This window comes from Squalius cephalus (genome assembly GCF_949319135.1).
Source record: "Squalius cephalus genome assembly, chromosome: 25".
NCBI lineage: Eukaryota > Metazoa > Chordata > Actinopteri > Cypriniformes > Leuciscidae > Squalius > Squalius cephalus.
In genome coordinates this window covers 1,860,117-1,882,889 of record NC_137146.1, presented here as the reverse complement: position 1 = coordinate 1,882,889, position 22,773 = coordinate 1,860,117, and the positions used below count along the sequence as shown (strand labels likewise).

The window sequence follows — 22,773 nt, the reverse complement described above, 5'->3', positions numbered from 1 at the left end:
CTGCCCAGACAACCGCACCGTTGAAGGTGACAGGATTGGTCAAGAAGGGTCAGATTATCATCATGGGAAAGGTGCCAGAGAAGCAGAAGTTTCTCCATGAAGGAATGACACGTCAACTGAACAGTCACAAAGGTCCAGTTTGACTCTATGAACTTTTCTCACAGGATCACAGGATGAAAACCTGAACGCATTCATCCACCGGCTGGACTCAGGCTACATACACCTGGTGAGACCAGGTGTTCTGCAGGTGAAAACAGCCCTCTGAGCTTCTACAGATGCTAACATTGCAAAGACAATTTTTGAGTAACACCTGAAGGATTACAACAAACGTCTTACTGTGACCCCGTAAGTGTTCATCCAAATTTGACCCAAGGGATCAAGGAGGGACCGTAAGAGGACAAATGACCTCTCTGGAAATTAACATTTGAACTCACCCTTGTGCACTATCGAGATGAAAGTCTCACCTCCAAGGCATCCTAATCTACATTTCATTCCCTCATCCCCCACTCCTTCTCCCCCATGCGAAGATCACCAAAAACTCACCCAAGAATCTAAATGGTTTAATGTGAATGATTATCATCGAGTACTATACATCTTTGGTATCATTTGAAATGTCTCATTTCCAAATAAGTAAAACAAAAGGTAATAAGGTTTTTAAGAGTTTAGAGATAATTGGCACACAAAGGAGGTTGGTCTCTAAACAAATGGTCTCTTACCCCCAAAAGGTGTCAACTCTGAATGTAAATTCCCATTGTTAGCAGATGTTTCCATGTGAAAGAAGTTTCTGTCTATATAATGAAATGCAACGAGAAGATCTGGGCCTTTTCTGTATTTCAGATTAGCCCGTGAGGCTGAGAGTGAGACTCTCAGCGTTATGTATTTCTAAATCAGGGCTCCAGACTAACTCTTTGCCTTGGTTGCACTGGTGCGCCTAACTTTTTTATTTAGGTGCACCAGCACAAAATTTGGGTGCACCCAGATTTTTCCTCGGCTCGCATCACCTTTAACGCCACAATTTCAAGGTCACCTTTTTATCACGCTCTATATACATTCAAATATTTTTCATTTATTTATATATTCTCTTTTAATGGTAATGCAACACGAAATGCCACAACAACAATCCAACAAACACAACAAAAATACATTCCATGACAAGAAGAACAGGAGTAGGATGAAGAAAAAAAAAATCTTGGCTATGGTATGGAAAAACTGCCGAGATATGCCCGCCCCTCAAAAGCAAATCGTAGGAACGGTCTGTTTCGAGGAGAAAGGAGATATGAAAGTAGACGTCCTTCAGGTCAATCGCTACAAACCAATCCTGTGGCCGCACACATTCAAGAATGCGTTTGGCCGTGAGCATCTTGAACTGAAGCCTGTGGAGGGATCAGTTCAAGATGCGCAGGTCCAGGATTGGCCGTAACCCACCGGATTTCTTCGGTACAATGAAGTAGGGGCTGTAGAACCCGGACTTCATTTCGGCTGGAGGGACAATCTCGACCGCACCTTTCGCCAGTAAGGTAGCAACCTCCGTACGCATGACAGGGGCATTGTCATGCGTATGTGTAACCCACGATAGTGTAACGATAGAGTAACGTGCCCACCATAGTGTAACGGACTCCTCGGAAACGGGGAGGAGATTGTGCTGACTGAATCGCATAGCCGAGCCTGATGGTTCTCTCAACCCAGCGGGACAGGTTGGGAGCTCTAGCCAGGCTCCCAAGAACTGAACCAGCGGGGTCATGGGAACCACAGACGTACCCTCGGTGGGGCAGCAAAGCGGAATGACCGGCCCGGACGTGGGGGCACGGTCATTGCCGCGTCCTGACAGAGGAGGCCAGGGAAGGACCAACGTTCCACGGGGTCTGCTCTGACAAGGGTCTGGCGACAGAGGGGGACGAGAGTGGCGAGGTTTGTGAGCAGCGCACACTGTCATCCGGGACCTCTGGGGGCTCGGAGGAAAGGGCATCAGTTCTTAAAAACAAAAAATTCAAAAAAGAAGGAGTGGCCCTGCTACCAGCTCCTGAGAAAAACTGAGCCCTAACTCCAAGCTGCCCGTCTCGTCATGTTCACGCAATGGAAACATGAGTCATCCTGGAGCGCTGCCGAGCGTGATTAAGCCCAACACGAGAAACCGCGCTCGTGACCGTTAGGCAGATGGATTACGCGCCCACATCCAGAAAATACACGGGCAAACCGTCTTGAAACAGACGTGCCGCGTGCAGCTCTTTTAGAGAGAAGAAAAGCTCAGCAGAGTGCTAAAGCGCCCAGGGAGAAACACGCACACTGTCGCAGATCACTGCACAGATCAGCAGCAGGCAATGCGATCTCGCTGGAACACACCGTCGCACCAACACACTGAAGAGCCGCTCGTCTCGTAGAGTGAAGATGATTCAGAATGGCTTGTGGGAGTGAAGATAACTCTTGGCTCCAAAGCGAAAAACATATCTGCATGTTGCCAGCGTACTTCCTTATATACCCATGAGGTAAGGTGGAGTTACACAATGCAAATTCCGCAGACCCATGGCAGTTCTTTGCCATTGGCTCGTTTTATTTCTCGAAGATGAGAGGCTTTCTAAGCGAAACCCCATTCGTCGTCACAACGTAACTCGTAGTGACCACGAAAGGGAACTCTAGGCGACAAAATCCATTATTTAAGTCTTGTGGACACATATTTAGTATGTGTTTTGTGACCTTATTTCAGAAACTTTAATATTTTGTTTTTTCAATAACCATGCATAAACATTATTCTCTCAAAAATACAAACATACATGTTGCTCATATATTATGGTAGCCCTGTTTGTGCTAAATAGAGTGTAATTACACCTTTGCCATTAATATGTTTATAAGCAACTGAAAAAAGCACAAATGTCAGGGCATGTCAAAACATCTCAAGGACCCCAAAAACACCTTAGACCCCAGAGGGTTAATCCACGGTCACGCTAGATTTTGAGCATGCAAAATTTTGTTGGACAAGGCAACAGTCGTGATATAATGTTACGCTCTGCAGCATCGTTTTTATAAGCATGAATTCAACATATAAAAAATAGTCAGACATTATACTGCAAAAATATTGTTCTTTTAATTAAGCCAAGAGGTAACGCTGTGATGTATCGATCTTCTACTGGTCACACCTCTTCACATGATTGTAAATTCGCAGATCAGAGTTCACCAAACTTGAACTTTGGAACGCAGCGGAATGCGAAGCTTTTTGCATTAGCTTGTGGTCTGGCGATTTGCATGCGTATACATGGAAGTCAAAGGAATGACCGCCCCTTTGGTCTGAAAAAAAAGATAAATCAGCTGAAAATGCTATTTCACTATCTACACGCTCACGCCACATTTTCACCTCCCCAATCAGTAGAGCTGTTTTTTTCTGGCTTTGGCAGAGCATAAAGGACATTATTTTTTTGTAATAGCACCATGCTACTCTAACAAAACATAGTTCATGTTTAAATCAAGCACTTTCAAGGACCTATGTTTGTTTTCACATACTTTCCAGTCCTTGAATCCAAGTTCTTTCAAGAAGCGTGGAAAACCTGTTAGTTAAAGTTTTAGTCTTTTTTTCAAAGTTTTTATTCATTTTTATTTTATTAAATCAAGTTAAACTACATTAAAATAAGACATGTTGCCTTCACTGGCAACTAGCCGAAATTTTTTTTAACTTTTATTTCAGTTAATGTTCATTTCAAGTAATGAAAATGTTTATTGTTTTAGTTATAGTTAACTATAATAAGCTTGTTTTTAACCACACTGTTTATCTCAATGAAACTATAAAAAAATATATATATATCTGCTTGGTCATTCTGTCAAGAAATGTTTCCTTGCCACTGTTGCGTTTAATCAGTGTGCCATTGTTTAATGCTTAAGAATTACACCTACTCCAGCTTTTAAGTAAAAAAAAATTGTAGCAAAACTAGCTGCATGGTCTGAAGTGGAAGACAGGAAGCAGACACAATGGATTCCTATTTAACCCAACAGATGCAAGACCATTCAAGTGCACCAAGTGACAAAAGGAAGCTCCAATTACAAACTTTATTAGACATAAGGTTGCCCCCATTTCTTCCATTCTTCCTCCTGAGTTTTAATAAACAAGGGTAAAAAGACAGCTGAGAATGAGGCTCTGTAAAGGATGAGGGGGCTAGAATAGATTGCCCAAGTGCTAAGACTAAGTAAGGTGCTTGTTGAGAGGGTGCAGAATAAATGAGGGACGAGAGGTCAAGGCTGGCCAGAAACCTCACAAAAGGTCTTGAGTGATGGCTCACACGGCTCAACAACAAATAAACGCTGTAGAGCTGTATAGAAACAGATCTGGGGCTAAGGCGATTAGTTTGACCTGCTTGCCATGTTCTATCTGTTAAGAAGGAATAATTATAAGAATTTTCGTGTTAATTGATGCACAGAACAAGTAACACTGCTCTAATGTATTCGAAATATATTAACTTCCGTAAACATACAAATTAGATTTTGTATCTTACAGAATCCTATTCATGCATTTGTTTTGGAAATCTTTGTAGAGCTGGAAAATGTTTTTGAAGAAAGAATGGGTTTGAACATGGATGAACATGAATGAAGCTGTTTTTTGAATTACTGCTAATGAACTTGTAAAACACATGATGGATATAGCTTTGGGAAGTCAAGAAAGGTCATAGGAACAAACAAGAACAAGCAAGAGTTGCAGCTATCTCTGCATTAGGCGAGAACAAAAGGTCGCAAGTGCAGATATTCATTGTTGCCATTACAGCTGTCTACTGACAATTTTATTGTTCCATGACAGCCGTTTTGTTCGTGAAGCATTGTTACCTTGTCTTGATCCGTGAGCACAAAGATAAACCTGTGAAATTCCCAGTGCATGCCTGTCTCTCTTTAAGGACAGAAAATGACACAGTTTAAGAAAAGCATCATAGTGCATTATTGCTGGAATCTAACTGTCAATTAAGCAATTTTATTAAAAAAGGATTGTGTGAATGTTCAACTACATACATACAATACATACAAGAGTCTCTAACTCTATAATGCTTTACATACATAAAAAACTGTTGTAGTGTAACTGTTGCATAAAAAAATTGTGTAGTGAAAATGTTGTGAATTTGGCCTATAAAACTAACTATAAAATATGAAAGTAGAAGTGTACATTTCAGTATAAAAAACTTTAGTAAAGATCTGATATCTTTAAAAAGGAGATATACATATGGGACAAAAATAGCACCATTGTGATTAAGATCCTTTCTGATCGTGTTGCATTACCATTTCCACATGCCAAACTACTGTGACTCACACAAAGATTTTTTCAGGCACCCAAAAAGAGCTACACACACAAGTGAGCCGGACCATATACAGATGGTCAACGTCACACTCATTGTGCCTCTATATAAAGAGATAAGTTACAGCACAATATTGCAAGCTCACATCATTGTGACATCTAAAGGTAAGAGCACACATAATTTAGATTAAATTGTTCATGAGGACTTCTCATTAATTATGTTTCTTTTTTATTGAAAGGACTTGGACTTTCTTGGGTTTGGATTTAATCTGGTAAGGCATGCTTTTATAAAGGTCAACACAATGTGTATATAGTATATTGTATGTTATAGTATATGTATGTTTTATGCAATATTTTCTTTTTGAATGCAATAATTTCTGTTGAAAGACCAATAAATAATTAAAAATACTGTATATTTATAAATAATTAAATTTTATTTAATTGTAAACAAGTTTTACAAGTTCTAAGAATTTTGTCATCTATGCCTCAGTCTGATTGAAAGATGGTGGATGTGATGTCAGAGTTCGGGGCAGCTGCCCCGTTCTTACGAAAGTCAGACAAGGAGCGTCTGGAGGCCCAAACTCGCCCCTTCGACATGAAGAAAGAATGCTTTGTGACCGACCCTGTGGTTGAGTTCGTCAAAGCCACCATCACCAGTAGAGACGGTGGCAAAGTCACTGCTGACACTGAATTCGGGAAGGTAAGATCTAATCTCTGCATTGTTGTAGATTGTATACAGAAGTAGAGAGTGACTGTCAAAACATTTTTGTTATCCACAGACAGTAACTGTGAAGGAGATTGATGTTCACCCCCAGAACCCACCAAAGTTTGATAAAATTGAGGACATGGTGATGTTCACCTTCCTGCATGAGCCCGCTGTGCTGTTTAACCTCAAAGAGCGTTACGCAGCCTGGATGATCTATGTGAGTCGAGTCTTAAAACACTCACGCATTCTCTTTATCTTGCATGAGCAGATCTAAACCTTCTGTGAATCTCTTACAGACCTACTCTGGGCTCTTCTGTGTCACTGTGAACCCCTACAAGTTTTTGCCAGTGTACAACCAGGAAGTCGTCAATGCCTATAGAGGAAAGAAACGAAATGAGGCCCCTCCACACATCTTCTCCATCTCAGACAATGCCTACCAGTACATGCTGTCAGGTGATGATCTGACTTGCAGTCATTTTGTGTTGATTTCTAATGCAATTTCAAATGCTAAGTTTCTTATGTTTTATTTTCTCACAGACAGAGAAAACCAGTCTGTCCTGATCACGTATGTAATACATTTTATGATGTACCAAAGTACTCCTCCTTATACCAATATTTTCTATGCTGCATTTTATCAGCCATTTAATTAACTGTTTTTATTTTAAGTGGAGAATCCGGTGCTGGAAAGACTGTGAACACTAAAAAAGTAATCCAGTACTTTGCAAGCATTGCAGCAGCATCGCCTGGCAAGAAGGATCCATCAATGGAGAAAAAGGTGCTTCATTTCCAAAAAATGGGTTATTATGGATGAATGAACACACCTTCCATATAATATAGCATACAAAAATAATTACTAAATTAATGGTCTTCGTTTATTAGATATTAAAGCCACAAATTGTCATAATTTGATACTCCCTTACTTGCCATATTGCAATGCATTAACACGTGAACAAAAAACATTTTTGTTTTCCCAATTAGTTTTCTACAGTGACTTAGGTCCTCTATGGATCATTATTATTATTATTACAAGACTACATAACATCTGAAAATATGCATGGCTGTTAACTGAAAAGAAGGTACATCAAACGTTTTTCAAACCTATTGTTAAAATATGATTCTCAGGGTACTCTGGAGGATCAAATCATCCAGTGTAATCCTGCTCTCGAGGCTTTTGGTAACGCCAAAACCATAAGAAATGACAACTCCTCCAGATTTGTAAGTGGGGCTTACATTGGTGTTATTATTCTATATTGGTTTCCATGATATATTATATGAGCATGTTATGTATTATATCATACATTGCTTTATTTACAGGGTAAATTTATCCGTATCCATTTTGGCCACAGTGGAAAGTTAGCTTCTGCTGACATTGAGACTTGTAAGTACTTCCCAACATCATTCCAACAAATCACACATAGATCAAATGTGTAACTGTTTTGATATTCATCTATTCATTTATCAATTAATTTAGATCTGCTGGAGAAGTCTCGTGTAACTTTTCAGCTCAAGGCTGAGAGAGACTACCACATCTTCTATCAGATTCTGTCCCAGAAAAGACCAGAACTGCTGGGTAAAATTACCCATCATATCTATTAAAGGCACACTATGCAAGATTTGTACCTTAATATAACAGCTTCGAAATCATTTTGATAGTAAACAAACTCATAGTAGGGCGAATCATCCCGATAGCAAAGGGGGAGGGGGCGGGTTTATGCCGCTGGCAAAACCAGTAATGCAAGTTTGAGAGGTGGCGCCCCGCCAAATCTCACGAGAATCACGATTTGCTTTACGGCACGACTACACTTACATCAAGAACATATGAAGCAGTCTCTATGGAAAACACTAGCACACATTTCAGACGTGAATCATGGCAGAGTCGACGAAGAAAATGAAGAAAGCGCGGTCGGAAGAGTGCAGAGACGGCTCTGCCTGAGTGGTATTTACGACAGTAACGTTAAATACAAGTACTCCACAGCAAATCTAGTGGTCACTGTTTGAGAAAAACGGAAACTGCATAGTGTGCCTTTAACATTGTCATCTCTAATTAGAAGAGTCTTTTCTGATCTATGTTCCCATTTCTCCTTAGAAATGCTGCTCATCACTAACAACCCCTATGACTACGCTTTCATCTCCCAAGGAGAAACAACAGTGGCATCTATTGATGACGGTGACGAGCTGGTAGCCACTGATGTGGGTGTTTGTTAAAACATAGGCCGCTTACAATACAAGAAAAACACTTTTGACAACCCGTATGACTGCGTTTCTGCTGTGGAACACCAACTGATAATGTCTTGACTAGTTTCCATACAATAAAAGCATATAATGATCAGGTGCTGTCAATAAGTATGAAAAAGCACCATCAAAGATCCACACAACTTGCTTTTCTGAAGCCATGTGATTGTGTGAGGAAAATAACCTTTGTTTTTCATTTTGTCTTCCACAGAAGAAATTAAGTCATACAGGTATAGAATGACTTGAAATAGAATAACTGATTCTCTTGGCCAGTCTATTCTTTAAAAAGAAAGACTTCTAATGTACTTGCCAAAAAGAAGAATATGAAACATTTGCCATAAAATGTTACATGCTCTGTACATTTGCTGTAGGAAGCGTTCGATGTGTTGGGCTTCACCCAAGAAGAGCAGAACAGCATCTACAAGCTGACTGGTTCCGTCATGCACTTTGGCAACATGAAGTTCAAACAGAAGCAAAGAGAGGAACAGGCCGAGGCTGATGGGACTGAGGGTCAGTATAACTTGGAATCTCAGCTTCATAAAGGAAAAAAGTCTAAGACATGTTGTATATATATTCTTAGCTCTGTATTCTTATTTAACATGTAGATGCTGACAAAATTTCATATCTGATGGGCCTAAATTCAGCTGACTTGATCAAGGGTTTGTGCCACCCAAGAGTCAAAGTAGGAAATGAGTGGGTCACCAAGGGACAGAATGTCCAGCAGGTAATGAATGAAAATAATAATCTAATGAGTTTTCAGCATCATAGGTTCACTTTCGAAGACATACAAACAAAAACTTTAATATCTCTGAAAAATCGCTCTTTAGTTTGCAATGTGTCGAATTCTGCAAAATTCAATAATTTCTTTATTAGGTGTACTACTCTATTGGTGCTCTGGCAAAGTCAGTGTACGAGAAGATGTTCCTATGGATGGTTGTGAGAATCAACCAATCCCTGGCCACCAAACAGCCTCGCCAGTACTTCATTGGTGTGCTGGACATTGCTGGATTTGAGATCTTTGATGTAAGCTGAAATCAACTGATTTTTTTTTTATTCTAGAACAAATTCAACAAGAAGTGCAACCTGTTTGACCATTGTGATTTTATAATATATTCCACCTGCAGTCCAACACCTTTGAGCAGCTGTGCATCAACTTCACTAATGAGAAGTTGCAACAGTTCTTTAACCACCACATGTTTGTGCTGGAGCAAGAGGAATACAAGAAGGAGGGCATTGAGTGGGTGTTTATTGACTTCGGCATGGACTTGGCAGCATGTATTGAGCTTATTGAAAAGGTGGGTGAATACTATGTTGATATTAATTATACTGTGAGGGTAAAAATCATATTTTTCAGTCTTTACTCTTGTTAACTCTGTCATTGTAGCCCATGGGTATCATGTCCATCCTTGAAGAGGAGTGCATGTTCCCCAAAGCCAGTGATGCAACATTTAAAGCTAAGCTTTATGACAACCATATGGGGAAAAATCCAAACTTCCAGAAGCCTAGGATGATCAAAGGTGGACCAGAGGCCCATTTTGGCCTTGTTCACTATGCTGGCACTGTGGACTACAACATTTCAAACTGGCTGGTGAAGAACAAGGACCCTCTCAATGAGACGGTTGTAGGGTTTTTCCAGAAGTCAACTCTTAAGTTGTTGCCTGTTCTGTTTGCTAATTTCGCTACTGATGACTCAGGTAAGCACACACTGACTTGTGATATGAAAATATAATAAGCACTATTTTTACAGTTTAATAGTAACAAAAATAATTTTTTTCACAGCTGCGGAAGGAGGAAAGGCTGCCAAAGGTAGCAAAAAGAAGGGTTCTTCCTTCCAGACGGTGTCAGCCCTTCATAGGGTAAGGAATATTATAACACTATATTGTCTCACAAGGTTTTATTGCATATTAATCTAAATCCTCTGTGATCTACCAACAGGAGAACTTGAATAAGCTGATGACCAACTTGAGGTCAACTCACCCTCACTTTGTGCGCTGCATCATCCCCAATGAGAGCAAGACTCCTGGGGCAATGGAGAATCCTCTGGTCATGCACCAGCTGCGCTGTAACGGTGTGCTGGAGGGCATCAGGATCTGCAGAAAGGGATTCCCCAACAGGATCCTGTATGGAGATTTCAAACAACGGTTAGTATGAAGGCAAGGCAAGGCAAGGCAAGGCAAGTTTATTTATATAGGACATTTCATACACAATGGTAATTCAAAGTGCTTTACATAGAAAAGGAATTAAAATAATCAGAAAATATCATGCCTGAATCACTAAATTTTGGGCTCCCCTGTCTAAATGGAAGAGTCAGAGATCTTCGGTTCGCGAGACACACTAATAGCAACTCCCTGCTTCCTAGTGACCCTCCTACCCATCAATAGGGTGGAGTATTCTAACACGTTCTGCCTCTAATGGGTTCCAGTGTACCTCCGACCCCTTAACGGAGTGGAGTTATCACCAACCATCTGATTTTGGTAATACACCAGCCTGCATCCAAGAACCTGGTCTCCCACACTCACGTCTGAGTGCGTGCATAAACTCACTGTCTCTCTTCCCAATTTTCTCAACACTTCAAACCAGACAGCCCTAACCAAAAATAAAAATCTTAACCAAAAATAAAAACAAGGATAATTAAAAGTTTACAGTTATAAAAAAGAATTATAAGAATAAAAAGATGATACATATATAACATAAAATGCATCAGTCGGACGTACAGTGGCACAGTGCTCATTCACTAAATGCAGAGCTAAACAGATGTATTTTGAGTCCAGATTTGAATATGACTACTGTTGGAACACATCTGATCTCTTCTGGAAGCTGGTATGAAACAAAATGGCTTTAATGTCTTACAAAATAACATTATGTATACATTTTATTGTATGCAAGTTATTGCAAGTTTCAACACTCTGTTTGCACAATTAAGTATTTGCTAAAAAATAAATACATATAAAACAATAGTTAATGTGTATTGTTTTCTGTGTAGATACCGCATCCTAAATCCTGCTGCTATCCCCGAGGGACAGTTCATTGATAACAAGAAGGGTGCAGAAAAACTTCTGGGCTCTCTGGACATCGATCACGAACAGTACAAGTTAGGACATACTAAGGTATTTTTATATTAACATTAACTTTTTCCAAGGCCACTTTTCTACTGTCATCCTTTTTGACCCAAAATTCTTTACTATTCAGGTCTTTTTTAAGGCTGGTCTTCTGGGTGGTCTTGAAGAGATGCGAGATGACCGCCTTGCACTTATTATAACTGGAATTCAGTCCATGTCTCGTGGTTTTCTATCAAGAGATGAGTTCCAGAAAATTGTGGAAAGAAGGTTAGATTTTAGCTTTTCAATCTTTAACATATTCTCCAAGTTACATTTAAAATGCAAGACTGAACAATCTTATTTAATATCCACAGAGATGCACTGTTGGTGATCCAGTGGAATGTACGTGCTTTCATGGGTGTCAAGAATTGGCCCTGGATGAAGCTCTACTTCAAGATCAAGCCTCTGCTGAAAAGTGCAGAGTCCGAGAAAGAAATGGCCAACATGAAGGAGGAATTCACTAAGTTGAAGGAGGCTTATGCCAAATCTGAAGCCCGCAGAAAGGAGCTTGAGGAAAAGATGGTTTCTCTTCTCCAAGAAAAGAACGACCTGCAGCTTTTAGCACAGTCTGTAAGTTCACATGGGACTACAACTCTGCACTTTTCACATTTCAAACAAGTCAGAAAACAAAACAAGTTTTAAATTTTTTTGTTGATAGGAGCAAGATAATCTTGCAGATGCTGAGGAGAGATGTGAGGGTCTGATCAAGAGCAAGATCCAGCTTGAGGCCAAAGTCAAAGAAATGACTGAGAGACTGGAGGATGAAGATGAAATGAATGCTGAGCTGACTGCAAAGAAACGAAAGCTGGAGGATGAATGCTCTGAGCTCAAGAAGGACATTGATGATCTTGAGCTCACTCTGGCCAAAGTGGAGAAAGAGAAACATGCCACTGAAAACAAGGTCAGTTTCAACACTGAACCTGTTATTGATGCTAGAATGGTGTGTTAAGAGTCTGTTGATACAATGACACATTTTTACAGGTTAAAAACCTGACAGAAGAGATGGCAGCTTTGGATGAGATCATCGCTAAGCTGACCAAGGAGAAGAAAGCTCTTCAGGAGGCCCATCAGCAAACGCTGGATGACCTCCAGAGTGAGGAAGACAAAGTCAACACACTCACCAAAGCCAAAACCAAACTGGAGCAACAAGTGGATGATGTAAGAGTCATAAAAAATAACACTATAATTAAAATGAGAAGCTTTCTTAAAAAATTGCATAATTATTTTTAAATTCCTTGGATGAAATTTAGCTTGAAGGTTCTCTGGAACAAGAAAAGAAAATTCGCATGGATCTTGAGAGAGCTAAAAGAAAGCTTGAGGGTGACTTGAAGTTGACTCAAGAGAGTGTGATGGATTTGGAAAATGATAAGCAGCAGGCGGAAGAGCGGCTAAAGAAGTAATATATTTTATATTTAAAAAATAAATAACATTTTAATATTAAAAAATATTTGGTAACACTTTACATTAAGGTTCCATTTGACTTTAGATAACTACACAATTTAACAAATTAATAATGAAAAATATTTCTAAGCATTTATTAATTTTAGTTTATGTAAATATAAACATGTAGTAACATTATTAAAATAAATGTTTATACTGTTATTACTGTTAATTTTATTAAATGGGCCTGAGCTAATAACAAACCAACAATGACAAGTTTATTTTTTATTAAGAATTATTATAATAATTATTGTTAACAAAGTTTAATAAATACTGTAACACATGTATTGTTCATTGTTAGTTAATGTTGTTCAATTCATTATCTAACGTTAACTAATGGAATCCTATTGTAAAGTGTTACCTGATATTTTAATTTGATTATGCATGTAACCATTCATGTGTCATCCTGTTTACTTGGCAGAAAAGACTTTGAAATAAGCCAGCTCAATAGCAAGATTGAAGATGGACAAGCTTTGGAGTCCCAACTCCAGAAAAAACTGAAAGAGTTGCAGGTAAACTTTATATATGTCTTAATAAGATAGATTAGTTAGGAATTTTAATCTTAATTTGGAATTTATGCACATTACCAGGCCCGAATTGAAGAGCTTGAGGAAGAGCTGGAGGCTGAGAGAGCAGCTCGTGCTAAAGTTGAGAAACAGAGAGCTGATCTGTCCCGAGAACTGGAGGACATCAGTGAGAGGTTGGAGGAGGCTGGTGGAGCCACTGCTGCCCAGATTGAGATGAACAAGAAACGTGAAGCTGAGTTCCAGAAACTGCGCAGAGACCTTGAAGAGTCCACTCTGCAACATGAGGCCACTGCGGCTACACTGAGGAAGAAACATGCAGACAGTGTGGCTGATCTGGGAGAGCAGATTGACAACCTCCAGAGAGTGAAGCAGAAGCTGGAGAAAGAGAAGAGTGAACTCAGACTGGAACTGGACGATGTGGTCTCCAACATGGAGCAGCTTGCAAAGGCGAAGGTGAGTGAGAGAAATTATGCTTAGAGACTATAAATGATGTGTTGTCAAAGAAAGCAATCAACTACGATATAATTTATCCTCAAGACAAACCTGGAGAAAATGTGCAGAACACTGGAAGACCAGATGAGTGAGTACAGAACCAAGGCTGAGGAAGGTCAGCGCACAATCAATGATTTCACCATGCAAAAAGCCAAGCTGCAAACTGAAAATGGTAAGAACACTAAATATTGTTACGTTACACCAACTGTACCACAATGATAATTGCAAAAAACTCAATATTTTTTTATATTATATTTTAGGTGAACTTGCCAGACAGTTTGAGGAGAAAGACTCCCTGGTGACTCAGTTAACCAGAGGCAAACAATCCAACACTCAGCAAATTGAAGACCTCAAGAGACAGCTCGAAGAAGAAATCAAGGTTTTCAAAATCCCCTTCAATGTCTAAAATGTTTGCTAAAGACATACAAATTCACTATTGTAATAAACTGGCCGCAAATATTTGTTTGTTTTTGTTGGTCTTTAGGCTAAGAATGCCCTGGCCCATGCAGTTCAGTCTGCTCGTCATGATGCTGATCTGCTGAGGGAGCAATATGAGGAGGAGCAAGAAGCCAAGGCTGAGCTGCAGCGTGGTATGTCCAAGGCAAACTCTGAAGTGGCTCAGTGGAGAACCAAGTATGAAACTGATGCCATCCAGAGGACTGAGGAGCTGGAGGAAGCAAAGTAAGAAACAAACAACATTTAAAAGTTTTGTCTTTAGTAATTAGACACTTTTCTAAAATTTCTGCTATAGTTTGTGGCCTATAAACACATTTAAATACAGTTTAATGAATGATGCTTCTGATGTGTACAATATTTTGTATTTTGATTATTACAGGAAGAAACTGACTCAGCGTCTGCAAGATGCAGAAGAAGCTGTGGAAGCTGTTAATGCTAAATGCTCCTCTCTGGAGAAGACCAAGCACAGGCTGCAGAATGAGATTGAAGATCTCATGGTGGATGTGGAGAGATCCAATGCTGCTGCTGCTGCTCTGGACAAGAAGCAAAGAAACTTTGATAAAGTAAGGAGAGAAAGTACATTTTGTCATTAGCTGAAAAAATGTGCCATTTATTTACAAAACGAAATACCAGCCATCTGCACTGTTCTCATTGACCATTTGGCCTTGTTAAATTTAACCAGGTCCTGGCTGAGTGGAAGCAGAAGTATGAGGAGACCCAAACTGAACTGGAAAGTGCCCAAAAAGAAGCTAGATCTCTGAGCACTGAACTCTTTAAATTGAAAAACTCATATGAGGAGTCACTGGACCACCTGGAGAGCATGAAGAGGGAGAACAAGAATCTCCAAGGTAAGAGTGGTTTTTACAACTCCAAATTATTACTTTAACTGCTTGTATTTGTGAGCTTATGTGTTATTTCTATTGCACAGAGGAAATTTCTGACCTCACTGAGCAACTTGGTGAGAGTGGGAAGAATATTCATGAGCTGGAGAAACTACGAAAACAACTGGAGCAGGAGAAACAAGAGACACAAACTGCTCTTGAAGAGGCTGAGGTAAAAGAACAACCATTTTCCCCAAAGTTCTTATTCATTGGACAACTCTTTGATTTAAATCAAGCTGTTGTTTAAAGCAATTGATCATTCCAGATTATTTTAAGGGAGGTCACTTCCCACCCCACAACACAGGGCTAAACAAAAACTTTAAATCTCAATTATAACAAACACCCATTTTACTCTTCATAGGGTTCCCTTGAACATGAGGAAGGCAAGATACTTAGAGCTCAGCTGGAGTTCAATCAGGTCAAAGCTGATATTGAACGTAAGCTGACAGAGAAAGATGAAGAGATGGAGCAGACCAAGAGGAACCAGCAGAGAATGGTGGATACCCTGCAAAGCTCACTGGAATCAGAGTCTCGCAGCAGGAATGAAGCTCTCAGGCTGAAGAAGAAGATGGAGGGAGACCTCAATGAGATGGAGATTCAGCTCAGCCAGGCTAACAGACAGGCATCAGAAGCCCAGAAGCAACTCAAGGGTCTTCATGGACATATCAAAGTATGACGAATCTTCAAATCAAGATTCTATGATGCTTAGGTGAAATGCAACATAGTTCTTCAGTCTTATTATTTGTAATTTGTACTTTATAGGATGCCCAACTGCAACTAGATGATGCTCTTCGTGGTAATGATGATCTCAAAGAGAACTTCGCCATTGTGGAGAGACGCAACAATCTGCTGCAGGCTGAACTGGATGAGCTGAGATCCATGGTGGAACAAACTGACAGAGTAAGGAAACTGGCTGAGCAGGAACTGCTGGATGTCAGTGAGAGAGTTCAGCTCCTGCATTCTCAGGTATGACACATCTGCATTAGACAAATGAAACCTTTAAACCCATTCTTAGTATCAATATTAACTAGAGACTACATGAATGTCAATATTGTCCATGTTCAGAACACCAGCCTGCTGAATCAGAAGAAGAAGCTGGAGGGAGATAATACTCAGCTTCAGACTGAGGTTGAGGAGGCAGTGCAGGAGTGCAGGAATGCTGAGGAAAAAGCCAAGAAGGCCATCACTGATGCTGCCATGATGGCAGAGGAGCTGAAGAAGGAGCAGGACACCAGTGCTCATCTGGAGCGCATGAAGAAGAACATGGAGCAGACCATCAAGGACCTGCAGCACCGTCTGGATGAGGCTGAGCAGATCGCCATGAAGGGAGGCAAGAAGCAGGTCCAGAAACTGGAATCCAGAGTAAGTTTTTAGAAACAAGTATACAGTGTTTTCTGTAAAAATATTTGTTCTAAGATTTGAAAATTTTATACTAAAATTGTTACACATCTGTTAGGTGAGAGAGCTGGAAAGTGAGGTGGAGATAGAACAGAGAAAGTCCAGTGACTCGGTCAAGGGGATTCGTAAATATGAAAGACGCATCAAGGAGCTCACCTACCAGGTAGGAAAAATGTTGCCTACTAACAATTTTGCCCCTGGTTGATTTGATCATGTTATTTTTTGAAAATACATAAAGTGCTGTCTTACAGTATTTAAATGTATATTGCATATACTAAAAACATTTTTTGCTTTGCATAGACTGAGGAAGACCGAAAGAATCTGGCTCGCCTGCAGGATCTGGTGGACAAACTCCAGCTGAAGGTCAAATCCTACAAGAGAGCTTCTGAGGTTGCGGTGAGTATTTTCCCCCACTGGTGCCATCACATTATACGACTTTTGTAGTAATTGCATCTTTTGATTTTCACAAATGCTGTTGTGTGTAATCTTTAGGAAGAACAATCCAATTCCAATCTGGGCAAGTTCCGTAAGATACAGCATGAGCTGGATGAGGCAGAGGAGAGGGCTGATATTGCTGAATCTCAGGTCAACAAGCTGAGAGCCAAGACTCGTGATACAGGATCCAATAAAGTAAGAGTAGGCACTTAAAACAAGTGATTTTGGTCACACACACACACACACAAAAAAAAAAAAAAAAACTCAGAAAAACCACAAGTAAATAGTCACAGTTGAGTCAACTTGATAGGTCAACTCTAGATCGGCACTTTTTAGTGACTTTACATTTACATAGTCACTTAGTCATTAAGCAGATGCCTTTGTCCAAAGCGACTTACAAATGAGGACTAAAGCAAGCGAGTCATCATGAAGAGGAAAAAACAATGCAAGAACTTCTCAAAATACAAAGCTCAGGCATTGCTCAGAGTAGCATAAACCAGACTAGGGATGATTAAAGGAAAGGAAAGTTTTTTTTTTTAAAGAGGTTAAGTGCTCATGGAAGATATGAGTTTTCAGCTGTCTTTTGAATGTTGTCAGGGATTCTGCATTCCGGATGAAGGCGGGGAGATCATTCCACCAGCAAGGAACCGTGAATGAGAATGTTCTGGAGACCAATTTTTAGGTTCTCTGTGATGGTACCACGAGCCGTCGCTCATTGACCAATCGTAGGCTTTTGGTAGGGATGTAGACTCGTAGGAGCTAGTGAAAGTAGGAGGGAGCTGAGCCTGTGGTAGATCTGTAAGCAAGCATCAATGCCTTGAATTTGATGTGAGCAGCGAGTGGTAGCCAGTGCAGAGATGAAGAGATGAGTGACATGGGCCCTTTTGTGCTCTTTGAAGACAAGATGAGCTGCAGCATTCTGAATCATTTGTAGAGGTTTAGTTGCACATGATGGAAGTCCTGCCAGAAGAGCACTGCAGAAATCAAGCCTAGAAATGACCAGGGCCTGTACGAGAAGTTGTGTTGCATGCTCAGTTAGGAAAGGCCTGATCTTACTGATGTTGTGCAGTGCAAACCTGCATGATCGCGCTGTCTTTGTCCAAGAACTGAACCCTGAGAAACCCTTGTGGTCAGTTGATGTGCTTTGGATACCTTGCCTCTCCATGCGACCCTGAAGGACCTACCCGTGAGATAGGATTTAAACCAGTGGAGAGGAGTTTCTGTGATGCCCAGTAGGGCTGTCACTTTTGTGAAAAAATCCTGTTAGATTTTTGAGACATACGTGTTCATTGAATCGATTGTAAAAATGATTTTCCATGTCTAAAGACGTTTCCATTTTAAACGCCAAATATGGACAAATCCACAGACAACTAACAGGGATTGATGAACGTAAAGACGGCGCTTGAGACGCGCACAAGTCAGCAAATATTCCTGATGATTTATTGGCGTGAAGTTTCGTGCACAATGACAAACAGGAGTGCAACATTCTCGAAAACAATAAGCAGAGTGGACTGCCATAACATCAATGAAAAACATTACTTGCAGTCTTCAACATGGCTGTGTTTACAGTTAGAAATGTCAAACAAATTTCGCCTATGTAGGCGATTGTAGACCGTAGCCCGAATCTGTGTATCTGTATGCATGAGACTGTCTGCATACCGGCAGAATTCACAGTTTTGTTGTAAAAAGAGAAACATTATGCAGAAGAATAATTTGCTGTTATGCGTATTTGTCAGAACCTGCAGTTGCTGTGTGACGCGCGTTCGCTGCGAGCGTATCGTGAAGAGCTGGACGCGCTCCGAGAGAAGACCGTTAAAATCGATTCCCTATTTTCGTTTTCGAAACTAGCATTGGTTGGTCTGATCGATTGTGCAATCGATTTTCAAACGTAAAGTGACAGCCCTAATGCCCAGTGATGAGAGGGTGGACAGAAGGATCTGATGATTCAGTGTCGAAACAGACAGAGGAGAGAGTTGAATGTCTTGAAAAGTGTTCGTGTGTTAGGAGCGCTGTTGATCTTGTGGAAATATGAAGGTTTTGCGGCATGAACATCAACAGAAAAGGAAGACAGCAGAGATTGATACATAGGATCAATCACGATAGGATCATACACCTTAGGATATGAATAGCAAGTAGTTTAGACAACTACACTTTATGAAATGCATTTTGATATTTAACAAGTGTGGCTATTGAAAAAATATATGTACCATCAATATTGATTAGCGGTGTAGAGTTTAGGGCATTTTGAACTGGATCAGCTTACCGTTAACATTTTTTTCCTTTTTCTTCCTAACAGAAGGGGGCTGATGAAGAGTGAAAATATTAGATGGATCTCTCTAAACATTGATTGCTGTGACAATCTCTTCTGTAGTTCTGTAGAATAAACCAAACATGAAAATGAATACCTCATCCTCTTTTGTCTTTTTTTAACAATGTAGACATTGCAATATCCCAACATGATCCTGAACACAACAGTAAATCAGTTGCCTGAATGTACTCTATGTGCCACAGACTAGGCTGTCTAGTCTAAGTACTAATTCAAACAAGAAATGTTCTTAAATTGTCATTTGAAGTAGGGTCAACCATACAAAGATAAAGGGAGTTTACCAGTTTTACCAAACTAATACAAACCACATAATGCAGCTTAAGCTGTAAGCCACTGACCATTACACTGTGTGTTTTAACACAGCTTATCCTCAGGGAATAAAATAAAATGAAGGCATTATGATTTAAAGTACACATGGATCTATTAGAATGCCTCCATCAAAGCCATTAAATTAGATTTATTCAGTTTTTGCAGAGCAGTAAAATGCAGAAAAAAATTCAAGTACCACAGAATAATAGCCAACATAGACCATTACATCTCTATGGTGAATTATCATTCGAATTACAGGCAATATAAATTATTGTTGTGAGCAGCAATCATCGATAGTCTAAGAATTACAGTTCAGCTCTATTCAGCAGAATCTCTTTATCATCAATTATGTTGGCAATATATTAATTCTAAACCTAAAGTAACCTCCACAATTCTGTGAATGTGAGAGCTGTAATAGTCAGTCACCACCACTTGAGAGCAGCACCACCATTAAATCTCATATGATGCATTGTTTCTAGGAGTCCATGTAAAGCAGGGTGGGGCAAGTTGTCACAAATTTTTATTCCTTTAATTTTTCAGTGTAGGTTTATTTTTGAACATCAATTCATGAATGCACAATTTACATCTGAAGGCTTCAAAAATCTTTTAACATTTCCACTGGTATTGCTTAGGGAAAAATGCTTTGTTTATGCTATATTAAAATACACAAATTTTCATTAACTTGTTAATAGTTTGAAAAAATGTATATGCAGAAATTAAAATTAGCCTATATTCCTATGCTGTAAAACCATTGTAAATGATTAGTTCATGTTACACTGTAAAAACGGCAATTAATAAAATGTTGGAAGAGCAAAAATATTTAAGTTGAACTAATATTCATGCTTGGGATTAGTTAAGAAGACATATTATATTAAGACTGCAAATATTTATTTGAAAAAAATTAAATGAAGGGATATTTTCAAATCCAGTCAAAATTTAGGATGGCTATTGTTGACTGAACTAATAAACACAAATCTAGCCGTTATTTGTAAAAGACAGTATTAAAGGTTTAGTTCACCCAAAAATTTAAATTCTGTCAGTAATTACACATCCTCATGTTGTTCCAACCCTGTAAGACTTTCGTTCATCTTCGGAACACAAATTAAGATATTTTTGATGAAATCTGAGAGCTGTCTCACTCCTTCATAGGCTGCTAGGTAATCAATATGCCATCTCAGAAAAGTTAGTAAAGACAGTGGCTCAACCTTAAGTTTATCAAGCGACGAGAATACTTTTTGTGCGCAAAAACAAACAAACATAACGACTTTATTCCACTATTCATTTTCTTCTGTGTGGGCCTCTGAGTGAGCTCACATAATGTAACAGCGCAGCGCTTCTGGGTTATACATCAGAACGTAGGCTCACTATTGGCCAGCATCACACACATGACCAGCGTCGGCCAAGATTTCACTCCCAAAAAAGTTTTTTTTTGTATTCAGTTGTTTAATTTGTGAGTTCAGTGAAATCTGTGAGGAAAAGATAATATTCAGCCACCTTGCAAACTATCTTAAGCAACATGAGACTGTAACATGCCCTTTTACAAACTGTACATCCAAAACCAATGTATAATCAACTTTTAAGATCAGACCCTTCTTATCAGAGCAGAACTCTTGCTCCAAGCTCTTGTTCTCTCCAGACTGGACTATTGTAATGCTCTCTTAGCGGGCCTTCCGGCATGTACTATCAAGCCTTTGCAACTGATCCAGAATGCAGCAGCGAGGGTGGTCTTCAACGAGCCGAAGAAAGTCCACGTCACTCTTCTCTTCATCAGTTTGCACTGGCATTCTCGTACAAATTCGGACACATAACGGTAATTAACATGATTAGCCATTTGATTGACTACATTACCAAACAGCTAATAATGTGTTGCTAATGTAACACAAACCATGTTCCCATTTGCCATCTGCCTTCTAAAACTCAGCATCCTTAGAAACACTTTGAACAACTTAGAATGTCAGTAAAGAAAGGCATGTAGTTCATCATAACATCGTAATATACATGATATACATAATTCACCCGCTATATTGCTAAATGTACACAATTTTTCATATCAACAGAAAAATATGGCTTCTCTTGAGACCCCCTGCTTTGCAGTTAATGATATGCTAAAGCCCACCCTGCACATTGATCTGTTTTTGAGACTGTCTTAGATTGACAGTTTTAAGGAGAAAATACTCAGCAATGGTGTTGACTCATGAATTTACACATGGCTAGTCTTAAAGCAAATTAAAAACACCAGATAAACACATAAACATTAAAAACTTTATTTTCACCACAGGGGGACTTTAAATGTTATGGGTGAGTAACAACATTTTGCAGACGTGTGATAGTTGATAGACGTTGCACTTACAGTTTAAAAAATGTTAAGACTTTGAAAAATGTGTCAAAGAGACTGAGAAAAACTGTAATGGTTCTCACATATTATGAGCACGTGACCATAAGTTTAATTCAATATTTATGAAATATGTTATTTAAAAAAAAAACCCTGTCAATTATAACACTGAGCAACTAAAGCTCAAAAAGAAAAAGCATTGCTTTGTATTACCTTCATCTGTGCTTCAGATATGAGTTGGATCTTCTGCTGCAGGGAGCACAGTGTTTGTGTGTGGCTGAGATAGAAAAACCAGAGACAAAAGAGTGAGGCAAAAAGAAACATTTGTAGAGCAGAGGTCAAAAGTCATGCTAATTTGCCTAATGGAAGCACATAATGTCTTCTTATAGAAAACAATCAAATTCAGATAGATAGATAGATAGAAAGAGGTACATCATGCAAATATGAATACCTGTTCTCTGATTCTCTGTCTCCATGATCCAGCTGGCTCGAACAATGGATAAAGAAGAAATGACAAGCAACTCAAACAAAGGAGCAAAAGCATCATGTGACATCCACTGGACACTTGTCCAAGTAAATCAAACAGACCCCCCCCCCCCCCTTAGTCTCCATTAATAGCCTGCTCAGTGGTCATGAAGTACAATGGGTCAAGTTATTGACCCTTTGGTGAGCTGAGACGACAAAGGGCCTAAACAGCTGAGAATGAACCGCCTCCGTCTCAGGGAAGAGTGTGGATAGGAATGTTCCACCTCGTCATAGCAAGAGATGGACCTGGCAGCTAAAGGAAAAGAGACAGGATGTGAAGGTTCTCCAGATCTCCTGTTAATCCAGTGTAAAGGACTTAATTAGGCACTCGTGCTAAACATTAAAATCATGTTAGC

At 39.6% G+C, this 22,773-nt stretch overlaps 1 protein-coding gene across 1 annotated transcript; it reads left to right on the top strand.

The window, feature by feature from the left end:
• Positions 1-5,304: 5,304 nt before the first annotated feature.
• Positions 5,305-19,327, top strand: LOC307153212 (myosin-7-like). Its single transcript, XM_079862468.1, has 39 exons — positions 5,305-5,425; positions 5,500-5,532; positions 5,751-5,960; positions 6,040-6,183; positions 6,263-6,419; positions 6,504-6,531; positions 6,633-6,741; positions 7,089-7,181; positions 7,281-7,344; positions 7,438-7,536; positions 8,053-8,156; positions 8,570-8,708; positions 8,804-8,922; positions 9,072-9,221; positions 9,323-9,493; positions 9,583-9,892; positions 9,978-10,054; positions 10,134-10,339; positions 11,182-11,305; positions 11,388-11,524; positions 11,611-11,866; positions 11,955-12,197; positions 12,278-12,454; positions 12,547-12,692; positions 13,158-13,248; positions 13,327-13,716; positions 13,801-13,927; positions 14,016-14,134; positions 14,240-14,436; positions 14,591-14,774; positions 14,894-15,059; positions 15,140-15,264; positions 15,454-15,762; positions 15,855-16,058; positions 16,158-16,454; positions 16,549-16,653; positions 16,791-16,886; positions 16,983-17,120; positions 19,222-19,327. The coding sequence occupies exons 3-39, from the start codon at positions 5,763-5,765 to the stop codon at positions 19,240-19,242; spliced, it is 5,820 nt and encodes a 1,939-aa protein (XP_079718594.1). The 5' UTR covers positions 5,305-5,425; positions 5,500-5,532; positions 5,751-5,762; the 3' UTR covers positions 19,243-19,327.
• Positions 19,328-22,773: the final 3,446 nt, after the last annotated feature.